General features: G+C 46.4%; 1 protein-coding gene across 1 annotated transcript in view; it reads left to right on the forward strand.

The window, feature by feature from the left end:
- akap6 (A kinase (PRKA) anchor protein 6) overlaps positions 1-27,500 on the forward strand; it is a 215,741-nt gene that overhangs the window by 32,872 nt on the left and 155,369 nt on the right. Inside the window, exons 3-4 of the mRNA XM_063184362.1 lie at positions 14,711-14,962; positions 17,225-18,913. Coding sequence (XP_063040432.1) covers positions 14,711-14,962; positions 17,225-18,913 — 1,941 coding nt within the window. The remainder of the gene's footprint in view (positions 1-14,710; positions 14,963-17,224; positions 18,914-27,500) is intronic.

Consider the following 27,500-nt stretch of genomic DNA (forward strand, 5'->3'; position numbering starts at 1 on the left):
ACATACACAGATATTCAAATGCATTGACAGTCCTGTCGTGTGTCTGTGTTTCTCTCTTGAATTATAAAAAGGGCACTGGCCACCCATACTTTCTAGACCACTAGCACAATTCGCTGTTCTCTATCTATTCTTAGAGGTCCTTTTGGCCCCTTCTCTTCTCTTCTCTTCTCTTCTCTTCTCTTCTCTTCTCCTCTCTTCTCTTCTCTTCTCTTCTCTTCTCCTCTCTTCTCTTCTCTTCTCTTCTCTTCTCTTCTCTTCTCTTCTCTTCTCTTCTTCTCTTCTCTTCTCTTCTCTTCTCTTCTCTTCTCTTCTCTTCTCTTCTCTTCTCTTCTCTTCTCTTCTCTTCTCTTCTCTTCTCTTCTCTTCTCCTCTCTTCTCTTCTCTTCTCTTCTTTTCTCTTCTCTTCTCTTCTCTTGTCTTCTCTTCTCTTCTCTTCTCTTGTATTTTTTCTTTCTCTTCTCTGCCTCTTATCCTCATCATACGCTCTCCCTCTGTGTTTCATTACCATGCCCCAGTATTATGCATAATGTTTGGGTGGAGGTGACACACACGCACGCACACACACACACACACACACACACACTGGCTGATCTGTCATGTCCCCATCTGATCATTGCACTGCAAAAAGTGGCGGACCATGTGTGACCAGTGGTGTGACCACCACAACCCTGTTGCAAAGGCTTCTGGGAAGATTAACAGCTGGCCGGAGTGAGGAAGTGAAGCGTCATGGTGTTGTGATGATACAGCATGGGCAGCTTTGTCGAAATGAGCCAACAGGCTGTTAACATGTCCCTAACCCTACCCTAACCCTAACCCCTAGGGGCGCTACTGTACTTTGTACTAGCTTTATAGCTGAGCCTAATGGGTAGGTCATATCGACAAGACAAGGGCAGGTATCTGTCACTCTCATGTTAACTCAGAGAGGTTAATGTCAGCCTCACGGCAGCTTTGCTTATATTTATATGTAAAGTATATTTAGGGAGGGGAATGTGCTTTACAGTATATTTTGTGCGGCTAAAGCAGTATGCAGACCATCTGCCTTTGGTTGTCAAGTGCATTTATCTGGCTTCTGTGTTCACTCTTTTGGATCTGTGCACACAACACTTGTCGTCGTAATTTCGTGTATGCTTATAGACCAAAGATGATATCAAGGATGAATTTAAGTCCAAAAATTCTGTGATGTTTGCCTGTTGTACACAGTAAAAAATGCACTGCTAATTCAACACTTACAGAGTTGATTTAACATGCTCCAATGTATTTGGTACCACAATAGTGTCTAAGTTTTGAATTAATATTGCATGTTTCACTGTGTAGATGGGTGGTTGACGTTTAAGGGCGTAACGCAAAAAAAAAAGGTTTTCCAATTCCTGAAAAAAATGATGGAAAAAATTGGGGAAAAAATAGAAAAAAATAAAGCCCTTTGCCATTTTTGGGAAAATGTGCCCTGCAGTGTGACATCCTTGGTGTGACATTTCTGTAAGATACAATAAAATTATTAATATTCTGCACAAACATATCCCCCATGCTCTTTGTACTATTGTTCCTTCAACCCCCACCCACACACACTACTACCCACCCGCACCCCCACTCCCACCCACACACGCCTATGCATCGTACAGGCAGACAACTGTGATTTCACTGCATGGTTTCACTGTATTATTTGTAATAATTGTGTGAATGTGACAAGTAAATCTCCTGCTATCCTTATATCCTTGCATGATACATGAAAAACAAGTAAGTATTGAGTAACACATTGCATAAGCATGTCACACCGCAGGACATGAAGTCACACCACAGGAAATTCACTGCATTGTGGCCATTGTAATCCTTTTGTATACATGATTGACCTCTGAGCTCATGCTAACTAGATAATGATATTGTTTTTAATCTTAATATGTGTTTTAAATTATATAAAAAAACTTTTTTCCTTCTATAAGAGCAGTCACACCACAGGACACCATAAAATGAACCTAAGCATTGTGTGACAGAAACATTGATATATGTAGACATATTAAGAGGTGAATAGTCACCTTAAACTTCCACACCATTCTCCAATAAATGAGATACTGACTGGTAAGGAGCCAGTCTTCAAGACCGTTGTAGTTGGCATTGCAGCTGCCCGTTCACAAACATTGACATACATGTCACCCCACAGGACGCAATTTGTGTTACGAAATTGAACTTGTAGTTAATATTACTGTCTTGAGTTTTTTTTCACATTCACATATATTAATATAAAGTTAATATTTATGCAATCATGCCAAATGCTTCATACATTATTCAAAATGTTGTTGGTTAATTTATTATATTCCAGGTTTCATTGATGTTAGTCACACCGCAGGATATTTCACATATAAACCTTTACATAAATCTTAACAAAAATGTTTCTTCTCATCTAAAAAATAAGGCGTCACGTCAACCACCCAGATACAGAAAGTCTATGACTTTTGCCTTTCTTCAGGTGATGGCAGTCAAAGGTGCTACACCATAGCTTAGCCTCTTAATGCACATCATTACACCAGTGGTATGCTGTAACAGTCACTGAAAAACGTTACTATCATAGAGCAACACCTTTATGACGGCACACGGGCCTTAAGTAATACATTACGACTTGGTCATTGCCTTTCTGATAATAGCTAATTTATAACAGGGACCGTTACTGGGTTAAGCAACTGGACTTTTGTGAAGCTTGACACAGCTCTAAATGAGCTTCATGTTGTTGAATAAGCTTCATGCTTGGTGGCAGGGGCTATATCTTTATGATCCTGAAGGTGGTGCTGTGGGCTGTAGCAATAGGTCCAGTCCAGAAAGTTCACAATTAGATTAGAGTTAATCCTTGAACTCAGTCAGAGGGCCTTTCTTTAATTTGAGTCCACTCGTGTGCAGGGTGTGATGCAGTAACAGCTGGGTGTAGAATGTCCAGAGAGAGAGAGAGAGAGAGAGAGAGAGAGAGAGAGAGAGAGAGAGACAGAGAGACAGAGAGACAGAGAGAGAGAGAGAGAGAATTGTAGAGAGAGAGAGAGAGAGAGAGAGAGAGAGAATTGTAGAGAGAGAGAGAGAGAGAGAATTGTAGAGAGAGAGAGAGAGAGAGAGAGAATTGTAGAGAGAGATGGGTGGGGGGATTGAAATGGGGAACAGAGGGTGAAAGTATGGATGCAGAAGTGGAAGGGAAGGGAGGAGAGGGTGGTGGGTATCGGGAGGAGGGTGGCGATGTAGCAGGCTGTGGATAGTGAGAGGCCACCCTACACAACTGTTGTCCTCCTCCGCCACCCGCCCCTCCTCTTCCCTCTCTTTCCCCAGCCTGGAAATAAAACACTCTCCCCCTGGAACAATGTCTGGAGTGGGGAGGGAGACCGGAGGCCTGACGCCAATATGTCCACCACACCCTCATTCCATGTTGGGCGTATGTCATACATACTGTACACACAGACACACACACATGCATATGTACTGTAGTTTTGATTACATGGGGTACTGAAAGACATAGTAACCCCCAACCAAACTCTAGACTCAACTCCTCAATTAACTCAACTCCTCAACTAAAATTAACAAACTCAACATATTAATGTATCTTTGAAGATTCTCATTTTTTCGAACCATCTTATTTAAAAAAAAGTGTTTGGTTGTAGGTAACTAGACACATTTTTTGGAACTTCAAGATGTTTTTCTCTTCACTGAGAGAATGTCTGTTCTCTATTTGAAGGAAATGAAATGTCTTCATGCTCCAAAAAGTCCAGTTGCCTACTAAACCGCTAAACCCTTTTCAAACACAGAGAGTCTGAATCATGGGGCCAATGGGACGTGCCGTATCCCACGATCGAGACCCAGTACCCCTGAAACAGACCATAATGACAGATCTGTGGGATGCCAATGTATTAATATACTTACTTAATGTCAAATGTAATGTTAATAATACCCCTCGTAAAATGGAGTATGGGGGAATGAAGTTGTAATTCAAATTCTGCACATGCTCAATCCCATGCATACCCATGCATCCCATGCACATACAATACATTCAAGCGCAAGGACACTGTGTGCATGCACGCACACATTCACATGCAAATACTCAAGGGAGCATGCACACATTGCATATGAAGTTCTGCATTAGTTTGCACGTCCACACTCACATCACAGACATGCAAAGTTCTACATTAGTTTGCATACACACACCACTGGCAGATGCACACATAAATGCATTATATACAAAGTTATGCATTAGTCTTTGGGCACCCATTGTAGTGTTTGCATAATTATACTAACGCACACACACACACACACACACACACACACGCACGTACACACACGTACACATACATACACGCACATAAACACACACAAACATAAAGGCAAACACATAGGCGTTTGTCTGCGTCCCCTTGTATTCCCACATGTTTATTTTTACTCCTCTGGTCTGGTCTGGTGTGGTGTTGCTGGCCTGGGATCAGTGGAGTGCTGTGCAGCTCGAGGTGTCCTGCAGCTGTCTGCAGACTGCATTTATTTCCAGTGATGTAATCCCAGCGACGCCAGGAATGTGCACAATGCCCCCTATCCAGCCACCCACCCTCCAACCTTCTCTCTCTCTCTCTCTTGCTTTCTTTTCTCTCTCTCTCTCTCTCTCTCTCTCTCTCTCTCTCTCTCTCTCTCTCTCTCTCTCTCTCTCTCTCTCTCTCTCTCTCTCTCTCTTTCTTTTCTTTCTTTCTTTCTTTCTTTCTTTCACTCCCACCCTCCGCACTCACCCCCACTGTCCCTCCCCACACTCATGTGCCAACAGACAGGCACTGGAGTGAACCAGAGTGGGTCGGATCATGGGTGGGGGATTTTGGAAAGTGTGTGCGTGTGCGTGTGTGTGTGTCCGTGCGTGCGTGCGTGCGTGTGTGTGGGCATTCGTGAGCAAATGGGTGTGTATTGGCATGTGTGTCTGCGTATATCTGTGTGTGTGTGTGTGTGTGTGTGTGCGTGTCATGTGTATGTGTGTGCGTGCTTGTGTGTGTGATTGTGTGTGTGTGATGTGTGCATGTCAGTCTATGTGTGCACGCACACGTCTGTCTCTCTGTCTCTGTAGGTATGGTGGTGAGAGGTGTCATCCACTTTGACCTGGCTTATACCGGTATGCCAATATAGAGTTGAAGCATAGGGCACAGGGTCAGTCGTTGTAAGTGGTGCCATGTGTGTTCATACTTTGCTTATGTGATAGAATGGCTCCCCTAACGATCTTGTTGTGTATTTATACCTAACTGAGGTAAGGCCTCTGAAATCAGGTCATCCGGTCTCTGGGTTTAGTTTTGATATAGAGTTTTGCTGGTACAGTACCCAGTCGGCCATTTGTCTTGTCAGTTCGCTCACGCGCAATGCCGCCGACGGGCTCCTAAAATAAGAGACATGTGAGAGGTAGCATGGGGAGAGAGAGAGAGCAAGCACTCGTCAAGTAGGATACATACTCACGCCTACTGCCAAGGGGACCAGTGGCTCGTGGCTCCAGTGTGCAGGGCAGTAAAAAAAAGTCAGCGGCTAGTGTTTTCAAGCTGACTGTTTTGGAAAATGTAACTGCCGGCTCATATCTGACCTCTGGTGTTGAAGTAGGGAATAGCATTTTGTGCTCTTGGACGCCTTCACCACAAGGAGGCCTTGTAGTGACAATCTGTAAAGTAAGCTAAAGTGACATTTTTCCTATGTATAACAGTTGAACTCTTGTCCTCAATACAAATTCAATTTTTGCATTGTTTTTTAAAATATGGCCTGTCATATCGTGGATGAACGTCGGCAAAGTGGCATTAAAGGTGTGCTAGAAATGTGTATGACTCCTCGTTTTTATTTGATTTAATTTCATTGTTTTTTTCTCATTCAGTGACAGCCTCTTTCCCAGTGCATGGTGCATGGAAACAATACACCGTTGTTGTCTTGTCCATATGTGAAGTGTTAATTAGATCAAAGACATGGACAAATGTTCAGACCGACAGCGAGTGAGTGACATGGAGTGATCCTATCCATGTGTCCATCCATCAACCCTTTAGGAGATGTCCTTGACCATCCCCCACCCTCTCCTCTCATCTCATCTCCTCTCCTCTCCTCTCCTCTCCTCTCCTCTCCTCTCTTCTCTGGTGTCCTCTGGTGTCCTCTTGCGTTCTGTCCTCTGCTCTCCTTCCCCCAAGTGGCACGACTGTCCCCTCTGGCTTGGTGGGTGTAGGGGTTTTTACAGTCACACCCGCAAGAGTGTGAATGTGCCCGAGCAAGTGTGTTTGTGTGTGCGGTTGTTCAGTGTGTGTTTGTACTTTGTATATGTGTGTGTGTGGAGGGGGGTGTACTGTGCCGTCTCTGTGTGTGTGTGTGTGTGTGTGTGTGTGTGTGTGTGTGTGTGTGTGTGTGTGTGTGTGTGTGTGTGTGTGTGTGTGTGTGTGTGTGTGTGTGTGTGTGTGTGTGTGTGTGTGTGTGTGTGCTCGCGCGCGCTCGCGCGCGGTCGCAAAGTGTGTGTTTGTGCATGTGTGTAGGGGGGTGTACTATGTAGTGTGTGTGTGTGTGTGTGTGTGTGTGTTTGCACGCGCTCGCGTTCATGCGTGTGTGTGTGCAGGAGGTCAAAAGCCCAAAATAACCCCCTTGGTGTTGTAAGGGAGCCCCTCCTCTTGAGGAGAGCAGAGAACGAGGTCAACGATGAGGGGAGGGGACAGAGAGAGAGAGAGGTAGAGAGTGAGTGAGAGTGTGTGACAGATATAGGGAGAGAGTGTGTGACAGAGAGAGAGAGAGAGGGAGTAAGAAAAGAGATATCAAAAAAGAGAGAGCTATCTACAACATGAGGGAAAAGTACTGTCAACTGAAGACACCACTTCTTAACTCAGCACAATCTCAGTTGGCTATTCGTTGTCTTTTAATGCTTTTCACCTGACTACAAAAGTACAGGTACGTGCAGGGTTGACTTTTAGTAAAGCATGACAGTAGTGCTTCACTGTTTATGTGTCATGTATGCGTGTGTTATGGGTCATGTACTACGTACCACGGCGCAGTGCCAAGAGTGCAATTTCAGAGAGGTACAATATGCAGTGAGCTGACTGTCTTGCTAGATTTGTGTAAGGGGCCATGGATTGGCATTTTAAAAACTGTCAGACTAACTTGCGATAGCTATGCAGTGTCACACTTCTGGGTTATTTAGAACGGTTTAACGGTGGCAAAACAAAACTTCTTACTATGCCTGCATGGAAGAGGGTCTGTGCTTTTTGTCAGTAACGACCCTTTTTAGAATGAATGAATGGCGTAAAATGCAGCAACAGAAAAGAGAATATGACTGACTGAATGAATGAATATGAGAAAATCATAGCTCAGTAACCGGTAGTACAGTTTTCACTTAATGGTTGCTTTCTAAGCCTGCATTATCGTTGTAATCACAAAATGGGATGTGTAGTGTGTGTGTGTGTGTGTGTGTGTGTGTGTGTGTGTGTGTGTGTGTGTGTGTGTGTGTGTGTGTGTGTGTGTGTGTGTGTGTGTGTGTGTGTGTGTGTTTGAGAGAGAGAAAGAGAGATAGAGAAAGAGATGAGTGTGAGTGAGTCAGCATGAGTGGTGTTTTTGTGCATTATGTTTGCATTGTGCGTGTGTGTGCGTGTATTATGTGTGTGTGTGTTGTGTTTAAAGTGTGCTTTTGTCGTTAATGCCGTGCTGGCTGGTGCACATGGTGTTCAGGGTGGACAGCTGTGTAGTCCGTGGCTGCACTCCTTCCCTCTCCCCCTCCCTCCCTCCCTCTCTCCCTCTCCCCCTCCCTCCCTCCCTCAGTCCGCTCTGCTCTTTGACAGCCATGCGTGCACTTCAGGATTTACTCAGCAGTTCTCATCCAAACACACATACTGTACACTGCAATGGTACTTAAGTACTGCACCACAGTCTGAAATACTGCACAGTACAAAGTAGGATTACACAGATTGCTACTGCAAAAGGCAGTGGTCCTCCCTAACTACCAAGAATGCCTACAGTGCCTGAAAAGGCTACAGCCTTGCCATGAATGTGTAATTCCTGATTCATTATTTCAGCAAATTATTGGCAGATACTGTGCACAATCTGTAATGGTATTCCTCATTCGCACATTGATGTGCGTTTTCCCACTAATGGCCAATAGTATTAAGCATGTGGCAAAAATATTCCGGCAAACTCTTCTACATATATGCCACAAAATAACTAGAAGTATGCCACAAACATAACAGCCAAATCCATTTTCTAAAGCTGTATATCTTTAGACAATGGAATTGGCTGTAATGTTTGTGGCATACTTCTAGTTATGGGGCAGTTTTTTTTAATTCGGTGGCTTTTGGTAACTGTGTTTGAACTGTGTTTATTGCATTACTTTTGTCACCAGTAGTTACCAAGTCTTGTAGGCATTTGTTCCCATATCTGTTGTATAGCGAATCCTACATATTGGCCACAGCAGGGCATATGGTTGAGAGCCCAGTAGCTGAGTGACGTTAATGTATGGCATATTTATTATGTACGTTGGACTTGGCTTTTGGCTCCTCGTTATGATCCTAATAGCAGGTGATGATAGTGCTGTGTGGGTGTCTTGATGCCTCATTAGCCCCCTGTAGATACAGCTCCGTGAGGTGACTCTTGAGTCCAGTAAGGAAGTACAACACTGCCAGCAATGTTTTGCTGAGTCATTCATATACAGTATAGTATACATAGGTTTCCCGTTTACAAACATTATTGTCTGCGTGCGCAGCTATGGGTCCCTCTGCAACCTCTGATTATTTGGAAACTGCTGTCACTCAAAAAATGCGCTCACATGGTTGGTTGCTAAGCATCTTGCCCCTCCTCACAGCGCGGTTGTTTGTAAACGGGAAACCTGCCTATAGTGAGACTGAGGGAATTGTCATCTTGCGGCTCTGCATAGCACCAAAACACCAAATGGAACCGTGGGAGCACGGTGGCTTGGTGGGCTCGGGTGCCAAGTCATTGAACTGAGGACCCAGGTTCAAATCCAGCCTGAGGTCGTTTCACAATTTCTTCCCCTATGCTCTCTCTCAATACTTTTCCGTCACCATATTCACTGTCCTACAGTATCTCCAATGAAGGCATAATTTAAAAGCCCCCAAAACATCTTCAAAGAATAAAAAGGTTGCATGAAACCCAATCATCAAACCGTCTCTGTCAGCACTAGGTTTACCTTACTTGACCTTTCGTCAGTATTCATGTCTCTATCCCCCCGTCCTGCCCTCTGAGTAGAGTGTATACACTATACTGTACATGAGTGTCCTACCTGGCGCTCATCATAGGCCTTCTGTGCCAACACATGTTTATTTTTGAGGTCGTCAAGCTGGAGAAGTTGGCAAGCAAGCGGGTAGCGACTGGCTGGCCTGCTTTATCTTTCCGCCCCGGGTGCTTGACCTACATTCGGGCATGCCGGCGGGTTTTATTTCAGGCACCTGAAAGCGTAGTGCGGTTCCGAGGTGCCAGCGAGCAGAGCGTTGGCTGTTGACCGTTACCGTTGATGATCATGATGTTGTTATCGCGTTGTTAAGGAGCTGCTGTTATCGTCAGGCACAGTGCTGCCATGGTAACATGAAGGAAACTGGCCAACATTCCGACATTCTGTGCCCTTCTGAGTCCATCACCAGCTGTCCCTTCGATTTGGCCAATGACTTTCTCACGAATTCACTGTACGTTTACATGCTGGCATTGAAATGTTGCATTCGAAAGTTGTTGTGGTTGATGATGATGCTAGTGTTATTAGCATGAATTATTATAGTGCCATTTGAATGACTTTATTGCAAATTGTACGTTAGCATTTCTTGCGATTCCATTGTCCAGATGTTCAGAAGTCCCTTTGGGGAAAAAGTCTTTCCTAAAGCCACAAACACAAACACAAACACAAACATAAACACAAGTGCTGAGTGAGTAACTTACAGTAGCTTACAAGGGCCCAGTGGGGGGGGTGGACCCCCAGCAGGAGCTGTTGTGAAGTAATTGCGGGTCCCTGGATAGAGGGGTTGTAAAAGAGAAGAGAAGGGGGGGTAGGCGGGGGGCATCTGTCAAAAGAGGTGTGGGCAACAGCTGACATGTACACTCACTGACCCTTGGTTTGGCTGGGTGGGGGTCCGGTTGCTGGTCTGGGTGTGTTGGTGCAGGGTCGAGAAAGGCCAGGTTAACGGTGGGGTTTGGGGTTGGGTGTTTCCTCAATACCCCAAATACAGGGAAGTAAACAGAACAGAGTTGATAAAGAAAGTTCATAGATTCAATTCTAGTCCCTCCAATTCGGTCCCTCCAGCATTTGTGTCATGTAAACAAAAGGCCCCGAAATTAAATCCCTTTCAAACTGTTCCTTTAGTGACCACTTCAGTGGGATGTTTGTGTTCTAAATCTCTCAGTCGGTTTATATGATAAAAAGGGGTCTTGTTGTGATGCATTGCCACAGAAGACACAATTGAAAAGTCGTGATAGTAATCCAGTCCGTCAGCTCAGTGTCACTTTGACAAGAGATAAAAGGAAGAATAATTATGGCCTGGCGTAAACAAATATTGTTTTGGACTGGGCCACTGAAATGGGCCCGCGTTAGAGGGAAGGCCTTTATAAGATTTATTAAGATGTGCCGTCCTCAGATGACTCGGGATGTATAATAATAAGTCCTCGTCGTTTGGAACCTCATATAACCCCCTCGCTCGTTGTCTCTTTCAGTCTCTGTTCCCTCTCTCCTCTCTCTCTCTCTCTCTCTCTCTCTCTCTCCTCTTTTTCTCTCTCCTAGTTCCAGTCTCTCTCTGTATCTGCCTCTCTTCCTTTCTTTCTCCTCGTCTCATCTTCTCTCGCACTTTTTCTTCCTGGAATGTCTCCACCGATTTCCGACCCAGTGATGATGGCCAGTGAACCCCAACCCACTCACTCTCGAAATCAAGTAACTCGGAGCCAAAATCTCATGCCTCATATAGCCTTCTGACTCCTTGAACACACTAAAGCAGTGTTTCTCAATGGGGGCCCAACAGCCCCCGGGGGGCGGTGATTAGTTGCCATTAGGGGACATTAGTCCATTTCATTTTTCAATACTAAGGGGGGTGTTAGCAGCCTTATGAGGATGTCAAGGGGGCATTGGGAGGCTTATGCTAACATCCAGGAGGCATTTATTCAAAAAATGTTGAGAACCGCTGCACTAAAAGAGTCCTACAGAATAGCACAGATGACACTAAACAGATCGGAGCGTGTTCACGAAGCAGCCCCCTGAAGAAAATAACGAATGTTGCTCTCGCTGTCCTGAAATCAGTCTGCTTGCATTACATTACATTATTAGATTGCGTGACATTTAGCTAATGCCATAACCTAAAGTGACTGCTTAAGCCCAGTCTCGGCTGCGGTATAAGCCCCAAATGTCAAACACGGAACAGGAAACCCCACATTCCTGTGACATTGCCCTGACATTTCTGCCACTTGCTGTGGACGTGACATAGAAAAAGACCTACAAATCTGCCCTGGATGGGATGTTAGCAAAGGTAACGAAGGCGAGCAGACTCTCAGTACAAATAGAGGTGACATTAGGGGACAGCCAGCCCAGCGTGGTCGTGTCACTGCATGGCTTCATGGGCCGTTTGAGGGGTGATGATATTCTGTGATATTCTCAGCGCAGGCCAGACCGGTTGTCTGCTTTCCCTCAAAGCCCTGAGAGGTGTTGCCAGCATCAGCAGCTATGTGTGTAGTTTATGTGTGTAGTGTGTGTGTGTCCGTCTGTGTGCATATGTATGTGTGTATGAGAGTCTTTGTGGTAGTGTCAGTGTCAGTGAAAACGTTTTACATATTATACTTGATGAGTTACTCTAATGTGTGAGTGAACTTGTATGATTTTTTATATGAAGCTACAGGATGTCTGTCTGCCTGACTGTTTATTTCTTTGCACATTAACTGACTATAAGTCTGTTTAAGTATTTTAAAAATGATTGTCAAAAAGAGCTGTTTGACAGGATGAGTCTTGGCTCTCCCTCTCTCTGAGTGCCACTTTTGACTGAATTAGCTGCTCTTTCCCCTGGCCCTGTGCACGGCTGGCTCCCCTCCTGTCCCTGGACCCCTCTGCCAAGTCCACCAGGACTCTCTAATTATGTCCACCGTCAAGAAGAGGACGAGGAGAGAGGGAGGGAGGAAAAGAGACAGAGAGACAGAGAGACAGAGAGACAGAGAGACAGACAGACAGACAGACAGACAGACAGACAGACAGACAGACAGACAGACAGAGAACGAGAGTGAGAGAAAGTGAGAGCAAGTGTGTGAGAGAGTTTGACCCCCAGTCCTGGCCATCTATCCATGCCAGTCCTCCTCTTCCTGTTACATGTCATAAATGTTTGGCAGTTGAGGCTCTGGCCGTCCTCCAGTATCAGTCTGGGATGTTAACTGTCACTGTCGCCGTCCGTCCGGCTATGTGGGTCTCTTCTGCAGAGCACAGAGTCAAGCAGACAAATGCATTCAAGTCTAATGTTATAAATTACACGTGTGGTAAAATGACAGTGAGATCATCTTCATATAAAATAGTAGTTGTTCCTGTTTCAACGGGGTGTCTGTGAGTCATGTTTACAATGAGCGATATGTCACCCAAATTAGGCGTTTCATTTTTAGATGCTGCTCAACCACACGTAGGCTATCAGTTTTGGCCTCAGTTTCACCACAGGGTGGTAACAGCAAATTTTTTCCTCCTCAGAATAGCTGTCTACTGTATATCCATGTCTGACTGATGCATAGCATCCATGTCCTTTTGACATGCAGCGTTTTACAACTGAACAACTGCCCACCAAGTCCTGATCCGAAATGTGCATTTTTAGAAAGATTTCTCTGTCAACCTGGCCGCATGGTGGTGGTCATCATGTTTCCCTTGTTGTGAGTTGTGTCTTGTCGGCCACAGAGCAAAAATCGGATGTGACTGAAATGTTCATGTTCTTAACGTTGTTACAGTAAACTTTGAGCTGCAATGTTCAAAACGTCCTCTATGCAATGAGCTTCATCTCAGAGTAAGAATTGTGAATGTTGTTTGTTAGTTGTTTGTTAGTTGCTCTCTTTGCTCTTGCCAGGTCTGTGTGTTTCCGCACAGGAGCAAGGCAGAACCACATGCATCTGATGAGAGTCTGGCTGGGTTCATTTTGGTCAGCTCCACATTATGCTACTAAATGCACCTGCATTTACTGGCAAGGTTTCCATACAAATATGCATCTGCAACAACTACATCTGCTATTGTCAATGACAATGACTATGACTATGTATACAATATGTATACAGTTCCTGGTTGTTGAGAAAGATGCCTTGTACAAACTTGGCCAGTTGATGTAATATGTGACAGGGGGGTGTTTTGAATCATCCAGTGGGGGCCTCTATGTTGTTTTTGTGTTGGTTCGTTACTCACAGTCCATGCGACCCTGACTCATGGGAAGCCGTACACATGGCAGATCCTCCACTACGGTGAGCACAGGCTCTTCTCATATTCACACTTCTGCTTTTTAACACTCCGCAGGACGAGACGTTTTCAGATGTTTTGGCTGTAGTGGTGTAATAAATGCTTGTTATATGGTCGTTTCTGGGAAAATTAACTCCACAGATGTAAGTAAGCCATTAAAATATTCAGCCGAACTTCAAAAAGGTAGCATTGCCAAGCAGTGAATGTCAAATGTTACAATCGTTAACCTGTTACATATTGCAGGTGGGTTGCAGTAATGTCTGGAGATTGAGAGTACCGTAGTGTTGCACCTTGGTAGGAAAATGTGAACGGTGTGTATACTGTGTAAAATTCCTTTTGAACCATCTGGTTTGGTTGCTGGTGTTTAGGTTGCATTCGGTTCTTTGAAGTTGATAGAATTATCAGAGGAATTTCCATGCATGCCAAAAGACCAATGAACTGAAATAGAAATGAGTCAGGCAGCCGTCTTGCTGTGGTATTACACATGGCCTGGTCGATCACTGGGTGCAGCCATGATATGTTTTCTTTTTAAGGGGCTTTTATGCTTTTAACCCCTTAGTGCAGAGCCTTTGTTATAACCTTACTGTCACTGAAATGGTAATGTCTTAATCTATTACTTAAGGCATTCGGTAATGTCACAGCAATGTTGTTATGGCGCAGTTGAGTATTTTCAGTGAATAGTGAATAGGACCGCCGACGACCCCAACTGCACTAAGAGGCTGCTTGACAGGACAGGACACGAGTAGGAGAGACATTGGGGACAATGGGAAATGACCTCGGTTATTGAACCCAGGTCCCTAGCGTATCAGTATTGTACCTTAACAGTTTGAGTCAGGGCCAAGGACAGCCACGAGATAATTTGGTCCTGGTTTATTTGTACCACTCGAAACCCTTACCTTCACAGATAGCTCATACGTGCTGATTGCCCTTTGAAGTGGGAAACAGTAGCAGCTTTAAGTGGCCTTTGCATGGCCTACGTAGTAATATACTAATGTGTGATCTTAAATACTTACATTGAGCTTGAGTTCATGTAATATTGGCTGTCATCTGAAGAAGCTGTTGAAACAGTTGAAAGGCACTGATTTCTATCACATTTGTAGCCTCATTTTACCTCTCTTGACTGTGTTCTTTTTTATTTCCCTATTGTATGCCATCCACCCCTCTTCTCCCTACTAATGCTGAATGTATGCTCTTTTATTCTTGTGATTATGAACTAGTGTGGCATTATGTAAGTAATCTCTCTCTCTCTCTCTCTCTCTCTCTCTCTCTCTCTCTCTCTCTCTCTCTCTCTCTCTCTCTCTCTCTCTCTCTCCACCACATCAGGACATCTGCGAGGACATTTCTGATCACGTGGAGCAGATCCACGCGCTGCTGGAGACAGAGTTCTCCCTGAAGCTGCTGTCCTACTCGGTGAACATCATCGTGGACATCCGCAGCGTGCAGCTTCTGTGGCATCAGCTGCGCGTCTCCGTGCTGGTGCTGAAGGAGAGGCTGCTGCAGGGCCTGCAGGACTCCAACGGCAACTACACCCGCCAGACAGACATCCTCCAGGCCTTCAGCCACGACCACGACGAGGTGAGATGGTGCTTCATAACATTGGTCTAATGTAACAAAACTCAAGTCTAAACCAACTACACCTGCCAGACAAACATCATCCAGGCCTCACCTCACGACGAGGTGAGATGGTGCTTCATAACATTGGTCTAATGTAACAAAACTCATGTCTAAACCAACTACAAAGGTGAGATGGTGCTTCATGACACAGGTCTCATACTGTATGACCATACTCTAGTCAAAGCCAGCTACACCCGCCAGACAAACATCCTCCAGGCCTTCTCACACGACCATGACGAGGTTAGATAGGAAAGGATAACACTGGTCTAATGTAACAAAACTCAAGTCTAAACCAACTACACCCACCAGACCAACATCCTCCAGGGCAGGCCTTCAGCCACCACCACGATGAGGTGAGACAGTTATTGAAAACACTAGTTTAATGTAAATATACTCAAGCCTAACCTAACGGACTGCACCCGGCAGACAGACATCCTTCAGGCTTCCTCACACGGTCAGGACAAGGTAGATTAACCCATTTTAGCCTGGAGACACATATACGCTGCCTTTAGGCTCTTGAGATTTGAGGTTTTCTTTATTAAAAATGTGGGTATGTCAGAGCTAAATGAATACATTCTAATGCAAGATGAGGGTCCTAGCTTTTAAAGGCATCTTATTTTGTGTTTGTATCATGTGCTTCGAAGGCGGAGAATGAGATATTTAGGTTTTAATGAGGGCACCCTTTCCCAACAAGGGCTCAGGCTAAAATGAGTTAATGTAGCCAAATGCTACCAACTACACCCACCTGATCAACAGAGCACCCACCAGACGTTAACAAAGTTTAGCATTAGTCTAATTTAGCCAAACTAGTCTAACCTAACCACTTACTAGACAAACATCCTCCAGGGCTTCAACCACGATCACAACAAGGTGAGAAGGTTATGTAGCCTCATCTTGTGAAGATGAAGATGATACTGTCTCACCCAGGGCAGTGTTTGGGCAGTGCCTCTCGACATTACTATTAGTGAAGGGACACTGTTTGGGCACTGACCTTTCCACTGCCAATAGACAACACATACTAATGATGACACTTCGCAACCATCAGCCGTCACATCTGCTTGTCACAACCACCCAATCAAACATTACAAGCCTGTTATATTGCCCGGCAACAGTGCTCAAATAGCTGACCCATACATCACTGCCTTCAGATTGCATCAGCCATGGTTTAATATGAACAAGCTGTGTCTAAGTTTCCACAAATGAGGTTAAAGTCTTGATATGATGCCGTTGCAACACTGATGCAATTTAATGGCATATTACATGAATGTTTTTCCAAGATATTGATCAGAACATTTTGCCTGGCTTGGCCGGGCTCAGACTGAAGACTACTCCAGGATATTTGTAGGGTAATTGACCTGTAATTTAATGGTAAATTGTAGACTGTGTCATTGAATGTCATTAGGCTGATGCTCTGGCCCTGAGTGACTTACAGTAAATTAAGAACAGTCCCCTCTAGAGTAATGGGAGTTAGATGTCTTACTCAACTCAAGGGCACCTCGGTTGTATATGAGGATATTAAAGAGAGAGAGAGAGAGAGAGAGAGAGAGAGAGAGAGAGAGAGAGAGAGAGAGAGAGAGAGAGAGAGAGAGAGAGAGAGAGAGAGATAGTAGAGAGAGAGAGAGAGAGAGAGAGATAGTAATTCACTCCTAAGCCCACATTTTTAATTCCTTTAGGTGATCGTCCAACCACTAGCCCAGTGATGTCAGTGTGTGTTATTTGCCAATTTAAAAAAGCTTTTGGAGAATGCAGAATTCTACCAATCATTTTTAAAAAATATTTTAGTGAGATTGTCCGCGTTAAATTTCATATGTTGTAAGGCAACTAATACACAGATCTCAGTGACAATACTCAAATACTTTTTAAACCAGAACGATACAACCATGATATTCCGAGCTATTTCTGCTACTGTAACAAACAAACATAACAACAAACAGAGAAAGAGAGAACACTGCTTAAAGCTACCACCATGGTTGGCAAAGATAATTAGCATTAAATCTGTCTTGTCTGGCCTTGCCGTGGCCAAATGGTAGGGCACTCGTCTACCATGCGGCCGACCCAGGTTCAATTCCCGGTCCGGGTCCTTTGCCTGCCCTTCCCCGTCTCTCTCTCCTCACTCGCTTCCTGTCACCACCTTCACTGTCCTATCATAAATAAAGTAAAAAAACAAACAGAAAAACAAACAAAAAAACCCAAATCTGTCTTGTCATTTCTTTTCCCTTACAGACCCGTCTAGACGCCCTGACCGAGGTGGACGACTCCGGTCAGCTGACCATCAAGTGCAGCCGGGACTACTTCTCCCTGGACTGCGGCATCACTGCCTACGAGCTGAGCGACTACAGCCCCAGTGACGACCCCGAGGGCCAGGGACAGGGACAGGGACACGGCCGGGGCTCCGAGCCCCGCAGCTTGTACCCCGAGCTGGAGCGCGACCTCCCGGAGCTCCTGCAGAGTGTTGACCTTCTGACTATCGCTGCCAAACAGCTGTCGTCTTCCAAACAGAACCTGGGTGGTGGGGAGACTACCAACGGTACTACCACAGCAGGAGAGCAGCCCAGCACCTCCACAGAAGGCCTGAGATCTCCACCCAGAACGCTGTCTGATTCTGGTGGAGACTCTGCGTCTTCACCACCGCCGCCATCTACCGTCAACATTATGCAGGGAGGGACCCCACAGGGGGAGAGTGCCCTGTCGAAGCGCCCCCTGCAGGGCAGTTACAGCAACAAGGTGTCCCCCACCCAGCCGTCCCTGCCCAAGAGAGCCATGTTCCTGGAGGGAGGCGATGACAATGACCCCAAGGTGCAGAGGTCAGCTCTGCTCCACAACACGCTGCAGTTCCAGGCCGACATTAGTCGGAGCACCCCGTCTTTATTGGATCCGCCCGATCGCTCCAAGTTCTGGCTGGACCTCGACTCGGTGTACCCCAGCAATGCCAGGCACTCCTACGAAAGCCTTGATGCCATGAACCGGAGGAACCTCCAGGCGAGCAGGGACCGCGCTTACCAGAGGCCCCCCATCCCAGGGGCGGCCCACATACCCCTGCAGAGGAGCACATCGGAGGCTGGCCAAGGTGCCGAGCCGAAATCGGATCCCATTCCTCAAACCTCTGCCGTCTACAAGGACAGAGCACCACTGACTGGCCAGGGTGGCACTACGCACACAGACTCTGAAAGCCCCTTGCCCACCTCGCCAGAGCTCAACCCCAGCGACTTTGACCGCTGTGAGGAGGACCTCTCCTTGTCCTCCAGCCCCGAGGTGCCCCCTGCAAGCAGCAGGAAGACCTCCCTTATCGCCCCCAAGGTCTCTCAGGCGGACCCCAGCCCCACCAGCAACCGCAACGAGGACCACTGGTACGGCTCGGACGAGTTCCTGGCGCTGCCGGCGCAGCTGAAGAAGACAGAGATGCTGACCATGAATCTGGAGAGCCTGGCCAAGGCGCTGCCCCCGCGGCACAGCCAGGAGGAGACACACATCCAGGACGTGGACGACTGGGACCTGACCGAGGCGGTCAACCAGGACTGGGAGGGCGCCAGCAGCAGCGGCGGCAGCAGCAGTGGTGGTGGCATCTGCGGCAGCTGCTCTCCTCAGCCTTCCCTGCTGTCCGCCCTGTGCTACAAGAAGCCCTACCTGGGCCGCCTGTCCCCAACCTCGTCCAGCGACATCGCGCCAAGCTCCATGGACGAGAGCATCGAGTCGGGGCCGCTCAGCGACCTGCTGTCGGAGGACGAGGTGGGCTGGGGAGCCCCCATGGAGAAGAGTAGCAGCACCAGGAGGAGGAAGAGCGGGGTCAGGGGGAGGTTCGCCACCCCGTCCCCGGCGCCCAGCCTGGAGGCCCAGTGCAAGCCAGTCATCCAACACCTGCTGGAGGACATTCAACACCAGGACAACTACCAGGAGATCTGGGGCAAGATAGAGGTAATTACATTGATTTCATCCATGATTTCATGTGTTTGTTTATTTTATGTGTTTATTTGTGCCTTTATTGATGATAGGATAGGACAGTAGAGAATATAACAGGAAGAGGCTGGGAGGGAGATGGGGTAGGCGTGGGCTGGGCGATTGCTCATATCCTTTTTTGTGTTAAGCCCTTTTAAGGGAAGTTATTGCTATGAGAGACCACAGTGGTTAGACATTTCTTTATTAGTAAAATTAGTGTTTTATGGTTTCTTGTGTTGCATTACTATCCTACTGTATATATTTTCCATATACAGTACTTGTCCATTTGACATCGAAATGTTGGACAACTGAGGAGTGTGGTCAGCATACAGCAAGATCTGGCCTAGAAACTTTTAAACTATTATGTGCCAGTATGTCAGTTAAAGGATGTGTTCCCTTCAGCAATTTGTTTGAGTAGGACCCGAGAATCCTACTCGAGAATTTTGAGAATCACCAGACAATCCATTGCTAATCACTGCAACACAATTATAATGATTGTAGTCTTAACCTGCACAGTTATGCTGGCCCTGGCACTTGGCTGATGCTGCCACATTGTAATTTTACGGTTGAGGACATGTCACCGGCAGCACTGTATTTGACACATGCAGTTCTCCAGAACTCCTCTCCACACCTCTCTCTCTCATCACTGCCTCTCAATTCAACCCGGCAATTAAACAATTAGGCCAATAATGAAGAACATGCAATCAGAGGCGTTAAAGGAGCTGAATAGCGACTAGCGGGGGCTAATTGATGATTTGAAGAGAGCCAGGCGGGAGGGAGAGGGAGAGAGAGAACGCGCCGAATGACACTCCAGCAGCTCATTTAGCGGGTGTGTGAGAGCTCACAAGAGCGACCCCCGAATAGCAAAGCATCTCAGCTATGCTCCACGCCTCGTGTCTCGTGTCGTGAATATCAGTCGGCCTACTCCTTTCTCCCAATGCTCCCCACTCCTACTCACATACACTTCCATTCACACTCAGCCCCACGTTGCCACGCAGAGGACTGGAGTGGAGACTAAATAATAACAAACAAACCGACACAACAGTTGCTACAAAGGAGTTGTAATCCCTGTTTTGTTGTTTTAACCTCTGTGGACTTAATAGTGCTAATCTGAGTTCAAACACACCCATGTAGGATTGGCAATGGTGTTGTTGTGCTTGCTGTGTTTCTTACTGTCGCCATCTGCTGGTGAAGAATTGACATAGCAAAATGATACAGTATTTTCCCTGCCTCTGCTGGCCATACATGTACATGTAGGCTACAGGAACACAAGTCAAAGACGATGCATTGAGGCTGTATTTCATTATTCCACCTTTGATGTGCTAATTTATCATTATCATCAACATCAAATCTAAGTCTTTATTAATTACTTGTGAGTGTATGTAAATCATTCATATGCAAAATACACAAGCACGCGCACACACACACACCTGTGCACGCACGCACACACACACACACACACACACACACACACACACACACACACACACACACACACACACACACACACACACACACACACGCACGCACGCACACACACACACACACACACACACACACACACACACACACACACAATTTGAAAACCGTATACACCTTCGTCTTCCAGTCCTCTTGTGTCCTCCTGTCCTCTACTGTCTGGAAACATAAAAGTTGAGCTCTGATATTGCTCTCATATCATCAGTAAGGGAGAGAGAGAGAGAGATTGACAGAGAGAGAGAGAGAGAGAGAGAGAGAGAGAGAGAGAGAGAGAGAGAGAGAGAGAGAAATCAGGACGTCGAGTGAGAAGAAGAGAGGGTGAGGGAGAGATTGAAAGAGAGACATAAAGAGAAAGAGTGGTATAGTATAGGGAGAACGGAAGGGAAGTGTAGACAGTAAGCCCGTTTCCTTTCTTTGTCACTAGTTGCCCCAGGCCAGCTCCTGGGGCCTCGGCTGTCTGTCAGAGGCAGCTCCAGATCGGCTCGATCAGCTTTGCTGATGCCTTGCGAGCCCGGGATGAAACACAGAGTTTGGTGCTGAAAGTCATGTAAGGACATTGCACCTGGACCCTGGGACAAGATCATCATCATCATCATCATCATCATTGCAATTCAGCACTCTGTTGCGGTTACTGCCTGTGAATTAAAATATCAAGGGAATGCAAAATAGACGGGGATGGACTAGAGAAATGGAAGAGGGAGAGAGAGAGAGAGAGAGAGAGAGAGAGAGAGAGAGAGAGAGAGAGAGAGAGAGAGGGAGAGGGAGAGGGAGAGGGGAGATAGAGATTTTAAATTGGGATTGAGATTGAGAGAGTGCATTCGAAGCAGAGGAGCTATGATATATGAACAAGTAACTACCGGTACATAAATATTAAATAGATATTGAAAATAGGATAAAAAGAGTCTGGGACAGCAATGCTTATTTGAGGCTTTTAGCAGAAATACATGGGTCACTACATATGAAGTCTAGAACATTTGGAAGTACAGTGGTAAGTTGATTCATTTTGGTGACTACAACAAAGCACACAAAGTACTCTACTTATGTACTTATATTTATATATTTATATTTATATTTATATATTTATATTTATATATTTATATATTAAAGCAAGAACAACAAAGAGTGTCACAGGTTGGCTTACTGGGTCAGTTGTGTGCAGAATGACAGCAAATAAGTGAAAAGAAGAAAGCGAAAAGTAAGGGAGAGAAAGAAAGCGGATGGCATGGTTTCTATAGTGGGCTGTGCAGCAAGAGGGAGAGCAGTAATGTGAATCCTGGTGTCCTGTGTGTGTGTGTGTCTGTGTCTGTGTCTGTGTCTGTGTCTGTGTGTGTCTGTGTAGCCTATGTGTGTATGTGTGGGTATGCATGTAAATATGGGCATGTGTTGAGTGTCTGGATACAGTGAGTGTGTGCGGCATGTGTACATAATGTGGGTGTGTGTCAGTATGTGGTTGTAGGGCCAAGTTGGCATATGAGTATGTGGCGACATGCCCATGTAAGTTGTGGGTACTTGGCCAAGAAAGTATTGCATTCAGGCTATTGACATTATGATATACCATGGTGTGTCAACATAGCATGAAAAACTAGGAATGTTGTTAGACAACAGAAAGGATCCTTTTAAAGTTAAGTTCTACAATTGAAACACAATCGGCTAACTTGAACAATTTTTTTATCATTCATCTTAAATTATTTTTTACATTCATATTTTTGCTTAATGCCTTTTTCAGGACCAGTGTGTACCATGGTATACTGTGTCATATCATTATATCTGTACATCCTGATGCACGTATTATTATGAAGTTGTAGTAATGATAACCACCCACAGTAGTGGGGGAATATGGCTGCCACAGTTTGTGGCTGTGTGGAGTAGGATGGCAGTGGCAGTGACAGTAAGAGGAGTGACTGTCTGGATATGTGCTAGCTGTCTCTGTGTGAGGGTATGTGGGATAGAGGCTGGCAGACAGGTGGGTGTGGTGGCAGTTGGCAGTAACATTGGTGGCAAACGGGTGACTGTATGGGTATGTAGCTGCCTTTGTGTGTGTAGGTAGGAGATGGCGGAGAGGCAGACATGAGGGTGTGGTGATGCCAGTGGGTATATGAGATGGTAGTGGGTTATCTGGTGGGGGTGGTGGTGGTGGTGGTACTATATGTAGCTGCCTCCGTGTGTGGGTATGTGGAGATGGCAGAGACAGACAGGTGGGTGTGGTGATGCCAGTGAGTGTGTGCAGTATGTGAGATGGCAGAGGGGCATCTGTGGTGGTGGTGGTGGTACTGTATGTAGCTGCCTCTTTGTGTGGGTATGTGGGGTAGGGGCTGGCGGAGGGACAGACAGGTGGGTGTGTGAGGTGGTGGCGGTGGCGTTGGCGGTGGTGGTGGGGCGTCTGTGGCGGTTGCGGCACCTGAGCTGATGCGTGTCACAGCGGGGAGCTGATTGATTACATTAGCATGCGGGCCCCTGGAGATGACTTCATCCTCATGGCAACAGACAGCTGGCAGCTGAAGGCTCGGCCGGGGCCGTCTCAGGGGCCCAGCCATGTGTGACGCCACAAGCCTCTCCATCTCTCTCTCACTCTGTCCTGTCTCTCCATCTCTCTCTCTCTCTCTCTCTCTCTCTCTCTCTCTCTCTCTCTCTCTCTCTCTCTCTCTCTCTCTCTCTCTCTCTCTCTCTCTCTCTTTCTCTTTCTCTGCCATTATCTCAATATTCTTAATATTTCCCTTTTTCTTTCTCCTTTTCTCTCTCGCTCCGTGTCCCCATACTCTCACTCTTGTCTCACTTTCTGCTGCTCTCTCCCCTATCTCTCTCCCTCTTCTGCCCCTCTCCCTTCTTTCCCTCCACCTCTCCTTCTCCATCTATCATACTGTCCCTGTCTTATTATCTACCTTTACCTCAGATAATATCTGTCTCCCACTTTTTCCTCCCCTGTCGTCTTTCTACGTCCTCCTCTCTTTTCCTCTCTGCCTTTTCTCTGTTCTGATGTCTCTACATCACACCAGTCCCTCTGACTTCTCCTTCTGTGTGTTTGTCTCTCCTTCCCTTGCTTGGCTTGTTCATCTTTTTTTAAATTTTTGTTTGTCATTTATTGTTTTCTCCTTCCAGTCCCTTTGTTCATGGTGCATATTCTATCTCTCTCCTCCAGCTCTCCTTCCGCAGTTGTCCCCTCGTCTTCTCTGTGTTTCTCCACCCTTCCTCTCATATTCTGTATTTTGTCCCCACAATAACACTGTCCTCTACCCCCCTCTCTCTTTCTCTGTATGTCTCTTTCTATGTATCGCTCTCTCTCTGCATCTTTCTCACTCTCTCTGTATGCCTCTGTGTATCTCTCTCTCTGCATCTATCTCTGTATCTCTCTCTCTCTTTTCTCTCTCTTTCTCTCTCTCTCCCTGTCTGTGAGTAGATGCCATAAGTAGATGTGTCTACACGTCTGTGTTCCTTCCCTGTGTCAACTCTCTCTGTCAGTCTCTTTCTCTCTCTCTCTCTCTCTCTCTTTCTCTCTCTTTCTCTCTCTCTCTCTCTCTCTCTCTCTCTCTCTCTCTCTCTCTCTCTCTCTCTCTCTCTCTCTCTCTCTCTCTCTCTCTCTCTCTGCCTTTCTCTCTCTCTTCCTCCCTTGCTCTCCACCCCTCCAGCCCCACCCCCCACTCCACTGTGTGCTGTCAGGTGAGCAGTGACAACCACTGGCTACATATTCATCTCCACTGAGAGACTCATTGGCGGAGGGGGTGGAGGAGGATGAGACGGGGTGGAGGAGGAGAGGGGGAGAAGGAGGAGGAGGGAGGATGAGTACAGAAGGAGTGGAGGGCGGGGGTGTGGGCAAGACCGTCGGTCTGTACCCCCCTCCCTCACCACCAACCAGCCATCTCCACCCTCCCCCCTCCTCCCCCCGCCCTCCCCCAGTCCTGCATGCATCCTCCAGGGGAGGCTTGTGTAGCTCTGCTGTCTATTGATCCCCATTGACTGGTATAATCTATCTGTGGCGCACGGTGCGGTGCGGTGTGGTGCAGTGGTGGGCCCGGCTGGGCTGGGCTTGGCTGGGCTGAGGTCCTGGGTGACCTTGTAAGGGGCGGCTTTAATTAATGCGCCTTTTCCTGGATGAGTGGGTGGGTGGAGGTGGAGATGGTGGGTGGAGTGGAGTGGAGATGAGTGGAGGGCATTGTTGTGGTGGCTGGCTTGGGGTGGGGTTGGTTGATGGCATATTTTTGTCTTCAACACAGAGCAAGGCTGTCTTTGTCATAGACTAGAAGCACTGTACAGGCAGACCTATGCAGACGGCAAGTGTAAAAGAAGTTGTTTTAGAGTAGGAAATGCCGTTTTTTTAGGTATTTATATACTATATACATTACACACATGTTTCAAACACTACAGATGGATTAGCTCTTTATCAATTAATGCACATTTCCTGGGTGACTGGGTGGGTGTAGGGCATTGCTGTGATGGATGGCGCGAGGTGCAGTTGGTCGATGGCTCATTTTTTTTGTCCTGTAACATTGCAAAAGGAATCTGTGTTGCATTTGTCTCCAGGTTGAGGGGTAATTGTATAGAGGTTATTTGAACGATTCAGAGAGAGTAATTGTTAAGCTTGTGTGGGTGGGGATTCGACGATAGTTATTGTAAAGCCAACATCTGTGATTCCCACTCTTCAAGCTGTGGAATGGCCTGATGTGAAATTTATTTGGACTTTTTTTTACCATGGAAATGCCTGCCCATGAAGTTTTAATGTTGATTTGCTGGTAAAAAATGTAGGCGGGAATGTTCTATTGAACTGGTCTAGTGGGAGCAATTTGGGAGATATAGGCTACAGTAGTTGCTGTGTTATAATGTTTGAAATGTAAAAGGACATAAATATAAAATGGAGGTGTGGGAGAAAGACAATGAAAATAGAAAATGAAAAAGAAGAGTGACAGTATGTAGACAGAGAAGAGAATGGTGAATGGCTACAAACACACAGAACATACTGTACAGTACATTGTTTCAGATATTAAGAATGAAGAGTAGTGCACTTGAAATAAAGGAAAGATACAGTAAGTCCTCTAATGCAATCAGGACCAGGAATGAAGAAATGAGAGCATGAGAACGATTTGAAGAGAGGAGGATGGCATTTGTTAATTTAGTGCCAACAGTAATGAACATTTTGATGTTTTCCATGAGGCAATGTTCAACAAAACAATATGGATTCATACGGAAGTTGCTTCTGTGAACCTTCCTTTCTTGCTTCTGTTGATGCACTACTAGACAGTGGACCACAGGAGTGCAGAGGATGTCTTGTTTTTTTTAAATGGTGACGATGTGATAGTGTTCAACTGAGAGGGTCTTCCGCCAGTCAATCACTAACCTTCCTCATCCCACTGGCATATAACCCTCCTCACCAAAGCAGACATGGCCACTGTGAGAAATTGCACTTCTCCCCCCCTACCCCTCTCCTTTTTCTTCTATCCATCTCCTTCTCTCCCTCTCTTTCTCCCTCCGTCAGTTTCTGTCTCCCTGTCCCTGTTTCCTTCTCACCTTCTCTCCCATTCTCTCTTATTTCAGTTCTACCTCCTCTTTTCTCTGTCTTCCTCATCTTGCAGCTAATGTGGGATGCTCTCTCTCTCTCTCTCTCTCTCTCTCTCTCTCTCTCCCTTTGCGTGCCCTGCCTGGTGGTATCACCTCTGATAGGAGAGCCCAGTCTTGCCCCACATCAAAAGCTCGGCTCCCTCTGAAGTCAAGGCCAAACAGTCAATAAATTATGGGGTTTGATTCGCGTCGGAGGAGAGGTCATTTATATCAATACCTTTGATTTTTGACGGCCGTCCCATAATGAGCAAGGATGGAGGGTTGGGGTTGGGGGAGGGGCTGGTGGAGTTGGTGGAGCTGGTGGGGGTTTGCTATCTGCCAATGGAGAGGAATGCAAGAAAAAAATATGATGAAATCGACTTTTCCCAGTGTCTGCTTTGGCTATGCATGAATGCCACTGCTGAAAGAGGCTCAATCAAGGGAGAGGAGGAGTGGGCAGGGAGAGAGGAGAAGGAGAAGAGGGTAGAGAGAGAGAGAGAAAAGGGGAGAGGGAGGAGAGAAGAAGAGGGGTGAGAGAGAAGAGGAGGAGTGTGTAGAGGAGGAGTGAGTAGAGGAGAGGAGAGGAGAGGAGAGGAGAGGAGGAGAGGGGAGGAGAGGAGAAGAGGAGAAGTGTGGAGAGGAGGGGAGAGGAGAGGAGAGAGTTTCGGGCTCAATGCATCAGCTCGCCAGCGCTCAGAGACATCTGATGTGTCAGAACTGCACGTCTTATGCCTTCCAATTAGTGAAGAATCTATTTGTACAGACACCCAAACCCCCAAACACAACCAACCTCCCACCATTTTTTAGGGAGGGGGTGGTAAGGCCTTAGGAGAAAATTATGGGAGAAGGTTGTTGGCGTCCCCGTGGTTGACAGTTCACCTTTTGACCAGCAGATGGCAGTAGTTGCACACGTCTGTTGTGGCAGACTCCTTTCTTCTCTCACTTAGACGGATCTCTAATAGATCAAGGGCAAAGCAAGGGGATTGAAATCTAACCGTCTCTCTCTTTTGTGCGGTTGCTCGGTTTGTGGCAGTGCTTTTGTGCCGTGCCGTGCCGTGCCGTGTGTGTGTGTGTGTGTGTGTGTGTGTGTGTGTGTGTGTATCTGTGTGTGTCTGTGTGTGTGTGTTTGTGTCTGCGTGTCTCTGTGTGTCTGTCTGTGTGTGTGTGTTTGCTTTGTGGTTGTGTATGTTTTCATTTGTGTGTGTTTGTGTGCGTCCTTGCCTGTTTGTGTGGACACAGTTAATGTTCCTTTCAACCAAGACTCAGTGGTTTGTAGTTGTTTTCTCTCCCCGCCCCCTTCTCCTCGGGTAGGAACTTTGTGTGGAGGAATGACTCACCATCTGGTTCAAATGTCTTTCTTTTTTCAATCGGCCACCAAAGAATGTGGTGTCTAGAACCGCGACAACAGTAACAACTTAGAGCTGTGATTTTGTGATGACTCACTCACTCTCTCGCTCTCTCTCTCACTCAGTCCCACGCCATCCTCTCTGTCCCCTGTCTGTTTGTCTGTCCCATGTCCCTTCCTGCTCCACTTGTGCTCTGGACCCCCTTGCCTGGTACC

Source organism: Engraulis encrasicolus, chromosome 19, assembly GCF_034702125.1.
Source record: "Engraulis encrasicolus isolate BLACKSEA-1 chromosome 19, IST_EnEncr_1.0, whole genome shotgun sequence".
Taxonomy (NCBI): domain Eukaryota; kingdom Metazoa; phylum Chordata; class Actinopteri; order Clupeiformes; family Engraulidae; genus Engraulis; species Engraulis encrasicolus.